Here is a 12,132-nt window from a genome sequence, read left to right on the forward strand (position 1 = left end):
ACTGTTATTTGGTTTTCTTGTGCATCATCTTTAGGAGAGGCTTCCCTCTGGGCCATACAGACCAATTTGATACAGTAGAATCCCCTTATAGTAAACTCCAAGCGACCAGGAAAAGTAGTCTACTATATCAGAAGTTTACTGGATCATAATTGGTCATACATTGTATATTTATACAAACACTTTTGCTGAGTTTACTATATCTAGAGGTTTACTATATTAGAATTTACTATACGACATTCTGCTGTATAGTGTGCGGTGTATGGCCTGAGCACTGACAGGTTCACCCCCTTCCCCCCACTTCTTCAACCACTGCAGCAATGCTGTCAGCACTCCTATGTCTATTTGCAAAAGACAACTTCTGGATATGACACTGAGCATATGCACTCAAGTTCTTTAGTTGGCCTGTCAGGCTTCCATGGTCACCTGCTGTGAGTCAAACTTATGCCCATATGACTGACATATAACCCAGCCCTAACACCTGTGAAAGCTCCTGCCTAATATAAACTACAACACCCTGCAGGCAGATGTAGCATACAACCTGGCAGACAGCAGTCACCAAATACAGCAAGGCAATGAAACACAGTATACTGAATAGTCACCTGAGGCCTATAGGCTGAGGCAACCCAGACGAAGACAAGGTGGCAGGGAATGGCTGAAGTATAATCACTAGACAGATGCAAGGTCAATCAGGCCAGGGTCAGTGCAGGCAGCGTTCATGCCAATCCTTTCAACAAGCCGGGTCGGTAACAGGGTATCCAAAACAGAAGCGTGGTCAGGTTCAAACCGGGTCAGTAACAGGTAATCCATTCTAGAAGAAGCTTAGTCTAGAGACAGGCACAAGTCCTCAGCAAGACAAGCATTTTGTGTGAGCACAATCTCAGCAACAAGCCCAGCATAGGCTATCACAGGCGATGACAGAGGGTGCTCACCATATATTTATACTAGCAGTAATCAATCAGAAACTAAAGGAATCCAAAGCAACCAATCCACAGAGAGCGTGTCAGCAGAGTTGCTGACACACTATGCGCACACGTGGTTATTGTTTACAGCGGCGGAGCGCGTACTGAGAGCGCGTCTGCCGCTTATCCAATGGGAGCTGAGCGCCATGCGCTCCAGTGACGTCAGAGACAGGCTGAGACCCAGAGGCTTGCACCTCAGCTATGAGCGGCCAGTGGACCTTACATGGCCATTGCGTGCTATGATGAGCGGCCAGTGGACCTTACATGACCATTGTGAAGCCTGCTCTGAGTTGAACCTCCTATTAAACCACTGTATGGTCTTGGCCACTGTGCTGCAGCTCGGTTTTTTAGGGTGTTGGCAATCTTCTTATAGCCTAGGCCATCTTTATGTAGAGCCAACTCAAAGAGGTAGCCCCGTTTCTAGGGCGCCCTGAGCGCTGAGAGGGGGGGCGTCGTGATGGAGGGGGAGCCGTGGGTGTGGGGAGGGTGGCCTGACCTTTCCCTCCCTACCTCTCCCCGGGCCGCCCTTCATGCTCCCCCCTCTGCTGCAGAGTAATGCTAAGTACACACTATAAGATTTTTTTGCAGATTTACTGTCAGATCGATTATTTCCAACATGTTCGATCTAATTTCTGATCATTTTCCGATCGATTTCTGACTGTTTTCCACTCACTTCTGTCGGAACACAATCGGAAATTGATCGGAAATCATATCAGACATGTTGGAAATAATCGATCTGACAGTTAATGTGCTAGAAAATCTCATAGTATGTGGCTAGCATTAGCACAGGGAAACCTCCTATTGAGTAACTCACCTCCCTGCATTCCAATTGCCGATCACCTCCTGCTGATCTCCTCCTCTGCCTAGCCGCTTTTACACACTCTACTTCCTGTTTAGCAGGAAGTAGAGCGCGGCAAGTGATCTGCTCCTATTCAATAACATGATACGTTTTTCAAAGTTATCATGGGAAAATCAATCTTGTTATCAGGAGCAGTTTGGACGTGTACACGTAATACAACTTCCCATAAGATTACCCGTCGTCAATCGATAGGTAATTGAATCGTGTGTACCCAACATAAACGCAGTTTGTAGCTCCAGTCACTTGGATCACCAGCCGCAAAACATACTTTTTATCAGATAATGCAGCAGCGCACAGCCCACTTACCTACTTCTTACGTGGCCACACATACAATAAAAAGATTAAATTTTACACCAATTAGGTAAAAACGATCAGTTGTACAGAAAAAAAACAAAAAGATTTTTATTCTTTTCGAGCAAGAAATCTAATCGAATTTGCCATTTTTTTCTATATAACGCAATCGGGAGTGGTGGGTGTAGGATAGATTGTCAGTTTTCAATCTTTTTTTGTGGGGGGGGGGGGTAAAAATGTAACACATGTGTGATACCTGTACATTGGTTTGAACATGAAATTCTCAGACTGAAAAGAAATATAAAAAATTGGTGTGTGGCTACTTTTAAAGTGGTGAGTTACAGCAAAGAGGTGAACATGCTGTTTGACAGTGAAGTATGCTATTTAATGATCAATAATGTGATACCTAGTCAACCTGATTACTGCTTCAGAAATTCAGCCATTTTATATTAAAGTGGCATTAACAAATGACAGTAGGGATGTTCACTGAAAAAATGGTAATCCAACATAAAACTGGCAATAATTTTACCTGTTTGCCACTTTTTAATAGAACACTGAAAATAATCAGAAATGCTGCTATTTAATTATTGGGAAACATAATAAACCTCTCTGTGGCAGAAACACAGAAACAACTGGGCAAGTGAGGAATAAGGGTAATGACAATAGCAGCCTCGTCCTTTCCTATCACAGGTTGTCACATCATGCACACAGCGTGAACTCCTGCTGCTGATAAATCTGGTGGCAAGCGGCAGCTGAGGAGTTAAGCGGAGGGGGAGAAGATTTGAGCAGAATCACCTCCCCCCTGACGTCACCAGGGGCTGTATACTTGCAGGCGCTGTCCGCACACACAGTGCTGAGCCATGTCTGCCAGCCCGGGGTACAGCGAGGAGAAGGGGGGAAGCCTGGGGGAGCCGGAATATGGCCAGGACCCGGCCAGCGGGGGCATCTTCAGCAGCGACTACAAGAGGTAAGCAGTCATACAGTGTGCTGTACACTGATGTGCCTGCCTTGCTTGGCAGGAGGTGGCTGCCAGACCGGTAACATCCTTACAGTGTGCTGGGGATGAGAATATTTATCAGCAGTGACGGCAGGTCAAACAGTCATTCACCAGTGGTGATGGGGAGTGTGAGTGCGGCTCAGATTTTTCATACACAATAGTGGCTAGAAAAAAAAAGTTGCCACCTCTGCTTGTACAATGGAGGTTTGTGCTGGGCTAATGATGCTTCTGCAAGAAGTGGGATGGTTTTATCTCTCAGCAGGGCCAAAGGAGGGGGCTGGGATTGCTCTGTGTCTGTCCAATCATGGCAGAAAGGTGGCGGTTGTGTCTCTGAGCCATTGATAACTCTGGTCAAGTGATGATGAAGATAGATAATGTATTTTTAGAACATTTTAATATTGTTCTTATCATGTGCCAATATGGTGTATTTTCTGGCCTCACACAGTTGCAAATACAATATGGGCACTCAGGCCCATTTCTACCCCCAGGTAGATAGTGCAATCGCCGGGGGCGCTGAGCGGAGCGACGTTGGGAATGAGCATAGCGCAGTTTAAACTCACCACGATCCCAACACGCACGCAGCCTCCATCTCCTTCCTATCCAGGCATCCGTCATGTTGGTAGCAGCGCCCCTTGTGATGACGTGACTGCATGTAATCACAGGGGGCGCTGTTACCAATGCGATGGACACCGGGACAGGAAGGAGATGGAGGCTGCATGCAGGGATCGCAGAAGGTAAGTAGTAACTGCGCTATGTGTCCTCCCCCTGCCGCTGTACCTATCTAACCTATACTCAGGGCACCTACTACCTATCTAACCTATACTGGGGGCACCTACCGATCTAACCTATATTCGGGGCACCTACCTATCTAACCTATACTGGGGCACCTACCTATCTAACCTATACTGGGGCACCTACCTCTCTAACCTATACTGGTGACAACTATAAGGACTATCCTATACTGGAGGCACCTACCTAGCTAACCATTATTAAGGGCAACTATGCCCGGCTACCTATACTGGGGTGGACTTATACCTGGCCCCCCGGGGGGGAGGGAGGCAATTTTTACACCCTCGCTCTGTGTGCAGTTTAGTCTAGAAACTACCCTGTAGGCACTGCACTGTGCACATGCAGTAGATTCACTGACCCAGGATATAGATGGACTGTACTTTACAAAAAAATGTAATAAATAAACAACCAGGAAATTGGCCTTTTACTTAGATGTGTTTATTTTTTTAGTTTTTTTTTTTTTTTTTAAATTGTTTAAGCTAGACATTAGGTCTGTATAAATCCCAGATGTTCATTACCCAGTGGTTGTTCATGATCAACTTGACTGAGAATCTAGAGTCAGTACAGATGTTGCACATTTTAGTGATCCACTTTGCGTGATCACTAAGCAACCAACACCAATGTGTGCTATTATTTGGCAACTCCCACCCATTCTGCACTCGCCCTCCCCCTCCCCAGAGCAGAAAGGGCTTTGCAATTGGAACACAGTTGTTCAGGGCCCATTCACACTAGCAGCCCTTTTCTGAGTGTTTTGCGATTGATTAGTGGTTTTTAAAATCGCTCCCATTCACTTTCATTAACCCATTCGCGTTCCGTCGTTTTCACTTGAGAAATGTTCACCTCCCATTCATTAGCCTATAACTTTATCACTACTTATCACAATGAACTGATCTATATCTTGTTTTTTCCGCCACCAATTAGGCTTTCTTTGGCTGGTACATTTTGCTAAGAGCCACTTTACTGTAAATGCATTTTAACATGAAGAATAAGAAAAAAACGTAAAAAAATCATTATTTCTCAGTTTTCAGCCATTATAGTTTTAAAATAATACATGCCTCCATAATTAAAAGTCACGTATTGTATTTGCCCATATGTCCCGGTTATTACACCGTTAAAATTATGTCCCTATCACAATGTATGGTGACAATATTTTATTCGGAAATAAAGGTGCATTTTTTCCGTTTTGCATCTACCACTATTTACAAGTTTAAAATAAAAAAAATATAGAAATATATCATCTTTACATTGATATTTAAAAAGTTTAGACCCTTAGGTAAATATTTACATGTTTTTTTTTTATTGTAATTTTTTTTTTTTTTTATATTAAACATTTTATTTGGGTAGTTTTGGGAGGGTGGGATGTAAACAATAGGTTTAAAATGTAAATGTGTGTTGATTTAAAATTTCTTTTACTTTTGGTTGTAGTATTACTTTTTGGCCACAAGATGGCGGCCATGAGTTTGTTTACATGACGTCACTCTAAACGTAACACACGCTTAGAGCGACGCATGGGGGAGGTAACAGCCAGAAAAGGCGAAGCTTCCGAGAGAAGCTGTCGCTTTTTCAGCGGGGGAGAGGAATCAGTGATCGGGCACCATAGCCCGATTCACTGATTGCCTGGGTAACGAACCGTGGGCCGGGAGCACGCGTGCACGCGCGCGATCGGCCACGGGAGCGCGTGGTAGCGCGCATGGTTCCTGGACGTAGTTTCTACGTCCAGGAACCAAAATAGATTAAAATCGCTGTAAAAATCACTGCGATTTTCACATACGCGATCGCCAAATTGTGTTGATTTGTACGCAATTTTTTACTGCGATTTTAATGAAAGTGAATGGGAGCGATTTAAAAAAAAATGCTAATCAATCGCAAAACGCTCAAAAAAGCGCTTCTAGTCTGAATGGGCCCTTTTCCACTTGCAATCACTAACGCTTGTGCTAAACGCTAGCGATTGCGATTCAGCAAGTTGCTAATTTGTTTTCGGCGATTGTGGTTTTGCTATGCAATGCCCTGCATAGCAAAATCGCAGTAAAAATTGCTCCGAGGCACGATTGCGCTTCAGTAAAAATCGAATTGCAGTAGTGGAAATTACCTACCGAGATTCCTATGTTATCTAGCAAACCCTAGCTATTTAAAACCACAAAATCGCAAATCGCTAGCAAAATCACAGTAAAAATCGCTCTGACGGGATTTGCTAGCGATTTGTGATTTTGTGATTTTAAATCGCTAGAGCGATTTTTACCACGATTTTGTAATGCAGTGCATTGCATAGCAAAATTGCAACTTGCTGAATCGCAATCGCTAGCGTTCAGCACAAGCGCTAGCAATTGCTAGTGGAAAAGGGCCCTTTTGCGTTAGGCTCGCGTGTCCGTCCGCGTTTTACTAAAGCGTTTTCCGGCAATTTTCTGCATGTTCGCTCGTTTTCATGGGTGTTTTTGTAAGCGCTTTTGCAGAGCGCTTCCGTCTTTTGATCCGGAAAAAAATCTGGAAAAAATAAATACAATGTATTTATTTTTTTTATAAAGCTCACGCAATCATTTTCCAAAGCGATTTTGTGAGCATTTTTCCTATACCTTCCATTGAGGCAAATCGCCTCAAAAATGGCCCAAGCACCTCTTTTCTAAGTGGATCGCAAACGAACCGTTCAGATATGAACTCTCTCATAGAGAATCATTGCACAAGCACTTTTAGGGCGATCTTGAAAATCGCCCGCGCTTAAAATTTTACAAAAACGCCTATAATGTGAACAAAGCCTAATGCTACGTACACACATGCGACAACGATCGTTCGTTGAGGACGACGAACGAACTTTTAATTGACGAAAGAACGACCGAAGCAAAGTTAGTTCTATAAAGTGTGTAACGATCACATTGTTAGAACGAACGTTACACCACGTAAAAGCACTTAATGCGCCTGCGCATAAAATTGTAAAGTTCCTTGGAGAAAAAGTGAAGTACGCATGTCCAGCCTGGTACGAACGATCGTTTCCAACGATGTACCACTTTTGCTAACGATCGTCGGTGGTAAAAATCCGCCAAGACAGAACTTTGTTTTGTAGCGATTTGCCTCGTTCGTCGTTTGCCTTAATAGTCGTTGGTTCGTTTTTTGTAACGATCGTCGTTGGTAAAGATCGGGGAACGATCGTTACAAACGACTATAGTCGCATGTGTGTACGCACCTTAAGTGTCTTTACACTTGAGTTTTTCTCAAGTGATGTCGAGCTGGCCCCTAAAAATTACCTGCAGGCTCCGGGATCAGGCAGGCTGGCTTTTGAATTCTATATGGAATTTTTTCAACTTACCTACACCTATTTTTTTCGTCCAATTTTTTTTTCATATCATGTAGCTAGCGGACGCTAGCTACATGATTCTCCCCTTGCTGGCCTTTCCCTCCCACCCTTCCGATCGCCGCCGGCGATCACGCCCATAAGGAAATCCCGTCCTGATCGGGATTTCCTTTAGGGCTTCCCCCGTCGCCATGGCAACGAACGGAGTGACGTCATCAACGTCGTCACAGGGACTCCCGATCCACCAGCTCAGCTCGTCCAGAACGCTAGGGAGGTTAAAGGACACCCGAGGCGAAAATAAACTAACGAAATAAATGATTGTATCTATCTTCCATCTCCTAAAGAGGACTTTTTAAGACATTCCACGGTTTTATTTTATGTTTAAATCTACTTTTTAAGTTTGAACTATTTTATTGTTTTTTCTCAATGACATATTCATTGAAGTATGCCAGAGCTAAAATCTATGAACTATTGACCCTTTTTATCTCTTTCCTGCTCTCAGAAGCCATTTTCTGCTAGGAAAGTGTTTTATAGTTGGAATTTCTTATCAGCAGGGATGGGCTCATGAGTAATCACGAGTCCGTAAGGACTTAAATTCGTAATTAAAATAAGCCTTAAAGAGAACCTGTACTGAGTAAAATTATTTAAAATAAACACATGAGGTAATTTCAAATGAACAATACATAGTTACCTTGCCATTAGTTCCTCTCAGAAGCTTTCCGTTTTCTTCTGACAATGATCCCTTCCAGTTCTGACAACATTTTGTCAGAACTGAAATATATCAGTTGCTGTCAGTTATATATCAGTTGCTGTCAGTTACAGCTGAGAGGAGAACTGATGTGTCCATGTTTCCCTTTGGCTCAAGTGGGTGATGTTACAGTTTAGCTGTGTGCTGACCAGAAAGCTGTTATGGTGTAATGGGCATTTTCAAAATGGAGGATGGAGAATTCCATTGATCACAGTGGACAAACAGGACGCAGGAAAGGAAAAAGAGATTGAGGAGTAGACTACATGGGAGGTAAGTATGACTTGTGTGTGTTTATTTTGACTTTTAATTTTCAGTTCAGGTTTTCTTTACGTGCCGCAGCTGTGCGGCTGGATGATAAGGGGTTATTTACCCATAATTCTGCCGTCCTGCCTGTGCTCCAAACAGCTTGGACGCATTGCAAGCCTCACTATGCGCACTACCTCCTTCAAGCCTAAAGGAGGAAGTGCGCGTAGTAAGGCTTGCAATGCGTCCAATAGGACGCGTGCAAGCTGTTTGGAGCGCAGACAGGACAGGAGCTTGTCAGAAACATCAGTTTTTGTCTCTTCATGGCTACAGACCTCTTGGCCCCAGTGTGGAATTTAGACCTGGCCCCCTTTCTCCAAGCCATGTTGAAGTTCCAAGTCGTTACTAGCTCATCCGTCGCTATTGCTGCTGGTGACTGTCGCCTGGAAATGAAGATGTTGCACTTGTTGTTGCACGAGGTTTGCAAATACTCTGGAGCACTTACATGTTCAAGGACCACTCGTTGTGTCTATCCTTGTTCTGCTTGGAAAATCTGCTGCTGTATTCTCCTGACCCGGAATATAAGTAGCCGTAAGTGTTTCTCTGCTAGTTGGAAAATCGGTGCCACTTCCAGTAACAATGTCTTTGACCTGGTACCTCCCTGCTTCTTGACATATGCTCCTGCTGTACGATTGTCCATTCGAAGTGTCGCATCTTTCCCCTGTAGGTGACCCTTGAACTTGGTAAGTGCAAGAAAGGCTTCTCTTGTTTCCAAAATGTTGACTGGTGTCTGAGGTGATCTCCATCGACCCTGAATAGTTTGTGTTTGTAGAAAAGCTCCCCAACCTCTCTGGCTGGCATCTGTGGTAATTATGATCCTTGATGACGGTTGAATGGATAAGGGTGTTGTAAAATTCTCTACTTGTCCACTGGAAAAGACCTCCACCTCATGATCAGAGTTATTAATATTTGTTGATCCATCTGGATAAGAATCCAGTCTGCCACAGACTGGCATACCATTGTGCCCATCTCACCATTGGGATAGTGGATGTCATGGTACCCAGTAGACTGAATTGTCTCACTGTTACAGTCGAGGAACAAATCATGTTCTGCATCATTAGACGTATCTTTGTCTGCTTTTCCTCTGGTAGACTGTATTGAGCTGGGTTTGGAGACGTGCCCCTAGAAATATAACGTCTCTGGTCGGTTCCAACTGACTTTTGGCAAAATTGATTTTTCCAACCGAATCTTTGAAGTTCCGACAAAAGCAATTGTTTGTGTAGCAGAATGAACTGTCTGTCTTGATCCAGTAGAAGTAAATCGTCCAAGTAGTGGTAGAGTCTGAGTCCCCTAAATCTTAGGGTTTCCACTAGAGCTAGGAGAATCTTTGAAAAGGTTCTTGGAGCTGTACACATTCCAAATGGAATTGACATTTTCTGTACACAGCTGTACACATTCCAAAAGACAACTGAACTGAAGGTGTATATCTCCTATGGAAATCTAAGATATTTCTGAAAGTCTGATATGCATCTTCCAGATCTATGGAGAGTGTCCAATCTCCCCCATTACAACATTCACTATTGTTTGTAGTTTTTCCATCTTGAAATGTTCCAATTTGATGAAGGAATTGGGCTTCCTCAGATCCATTACTGGTCTTAGATCACCCGTCTTTTTATTGACGAAGAAGAGAGGGCAGTATACCCCAAGACCTATCTCTCGGTAGGGAACTTCAACCACAGGATGCTTCAATATTAATCCTGTACATACTTCATTAGAACATCATGTCCTGAGCCCTTGGTATGTTTGTTAGTATGAAACTATTGGGAGACAATTTTGTAAATTTCCATCAATGACCCTGTACCACTCTGTTTGAATTACCCAGTGATTTTTGATGCACTCCATCCAGACATCCCCGAAAGCCTGAAGACTTCCTCCCACTGGTGATGTCTGTACTGGATGACCATCAAAAAGACTTCTGCTGAGCCGTTGCCTCTCTCTCTCTCTTTCTCTCTCTCTCTCTCTCTCTCTCTCTCTCTCTCTCTTACAAATCCTTAAGCATGCTACTTTTTCTCTTGGATTGATCATAATGGTACATGCTAGGCTGGCTTCAGCATGTAGTGTTGTTGGTGGTATAGTGGTTAAGTCAGTTACCTACCACACACTGAGACCTGGGTTCAATTCCCAGCCCAGCCTGGGTTCAATTCCCAGCCATGGTATGTAAGCTGGCTTTTGAAATACTACAATTACCTGGAAGATGAGATTCTGAGGAGGGAGGAGAGGAAGGAGAGGAGGAGGAGGAGAGGAAAAAAAGGAGTAAGTGAACAGTTAATAGGGACTATGGGCTACCATATAGGATAAACAAGGTTACTTTAGCGATTTTTTTCAATTTTTCCGACGGAATCCGGAATTCCTCGGAATTTCGTACAAATCTGGCGGAATTTTCATAGCGACGGAATTTAACACTGACGAAATCCGTTATTTCCGGCGGAACGGAATTTGCTGGTTCCGATCATTCCTAGAACCCTGTTGCATTGTGGGAAATAGCTGTTTACAGCTGTTTCCAACTGCCAAAAAAAAGCATGGAGCAGCTGCATCACCTGCCAACAGTAAAAATGTCACCATGTAATAAATGTCAGAATGTAAATCAGGGATTTAAAAGATTTTACAATGGTCAAACACTGACTAAATCATTTATACATAATTATTGTAAAAATGAAGCACTTTTTTATTACATTATTTTCACTGGAGTTCATCTTTAAAGAGAACCTGAACTGAAAATTAAAAGTCAGAATAACCATACACAGGTCATACTTACCTCCTGTGTAGTCTACTACTCAATCTTTTTCTCCTCTCCTGCACCCCATTTGTCCATTGTGATCAATGGATTTCTCTGTCCTCCATTTTAAAATTGCCCATTGCCCCCTAACAGCTTCCTGGTCAACAAACTGTTAAACTGTAATTTCACCCACTTGAGCCATAGGGAAACTGTGATGATTTGCTCAGCTGCCTGTGCAGGCAGCCAGCCTTTTGACCATTGTGTAGGTTTGCATGCTGCAGGACTCTGGAAAGAAGAGCTTCTGTCAGTTTTGCAGCTTGTGCTTGCAGAGGAATTTGCATATGTTGTCATGCAAATTGCCTGGCCACATTCATTGGAGGCGTGTACTATAAGTACTATGTCTTTCCCACAATGCTTGGCTGTTCATAAGGATTTCGTCCTATGTAACACTCCTGGTGGGGTGTCAGCCTTGCTCTCTGTTTGAACATCAGCTTAGAGTAATTCCTAAATCTGCGCTAGGCAGATTTCCCTAGTGCTGTTAGGATTGTATTATCTGTATTGCCTGTTCTGTCTTGTCTTGCCTGTTTGCCATTGTCCTGTCCCTATGGTGGTTGACAGGAAATGGTTCTGATCTCTGTTCTTGGAGTATAGCTGGTGCAGCGGTTGCTACCAGCTATCTCTTCTGTTCTGTCTCCTGGGATCGCACTAGCTACTTTTTGCTAGCGCTGGGGATCCTTCTGTTCTGTCTCCTGGGATCGCGCTAGCTACTTTTCGCTAGCGCTGGGGATCCTTCTGTTCTGTCTTCTGGGATCGCGCTGGCCACTTTTCGCTGGCACTGGGGATCCTTCTGTTCTGCTACTCTGTACTTGGATCGCGCTAGCCACTTTTCGCTAGTGCTGTGGATCCTATCTCTCGCTTGTCCCTGTTTTCGTGTGTCTGTCTGCTACGCTTGCTGGAGGCTCGGTGAGGTAACCGTTAAGCAAGCGCTCGCGTCCTCTGTTTCATGTTTGTCTGTTAATGGTTAGTTAGGCGTGCTTGTCTCTATTGTGCTTATCACGTGGAGACCGCGCATAACCGCGTGCACTGTTGCGAATGAGTGCGGTGTTCGCGGTTAGCTAGCATTTGTTATTTTCCGTATCTCCTCATTGTATTATTTGCTGTGCCTTTGCTAACCTCGTATTCTGTTC

At 43.8% G+C, this 12,132-nt stretch overlaps 1 protein-coding gene across 3 annotated transcripts in view; it reads left to right on the forward strand.

The window, feature by feature from the left end:
* The first annotated feature begins 2,856 nt into the window (after positions 1-2,856).
* The window catches only part of AP3B2 (adaptor related protein complex 3 subunit beta 2), a 115,875-nt gene continuing 106,599 nt past the window's right edge, over positions 2,857-12,132 (forward strand). For all 3 annotated transcript variants that reach the window (XM_068275632.1, XM_068275631.1, XM_068275633.1), the window contains exon 1: positions 2,857-3,076. In XM_068275632.1, the coding sequence (XP_068131733.1) occupies positions 2,970-3,076 (107 nt within the window). In that variant the 5' untranslated portion in view covers positions 2,857-2,969. The remainder of the gene's footprint in view (positions 3,077-12,132) is intronic.

The sequence above is a fragment of the Hyperolius riggenbachi genome, chromosome 3, assembly GCF_040937935.1.
Source record: "Hyperolius riggenbachi isolate aHypRig1 chromosome 3, aHypRig1.pri, whole genome shotgun sequence".
NCBI classification, from domain to species: Eukaryota; Metazoa; Chordata; class Amphibia; order Anura; family Hyperoliidae; genus Hyperolius; species Hyperolius riggenbachi.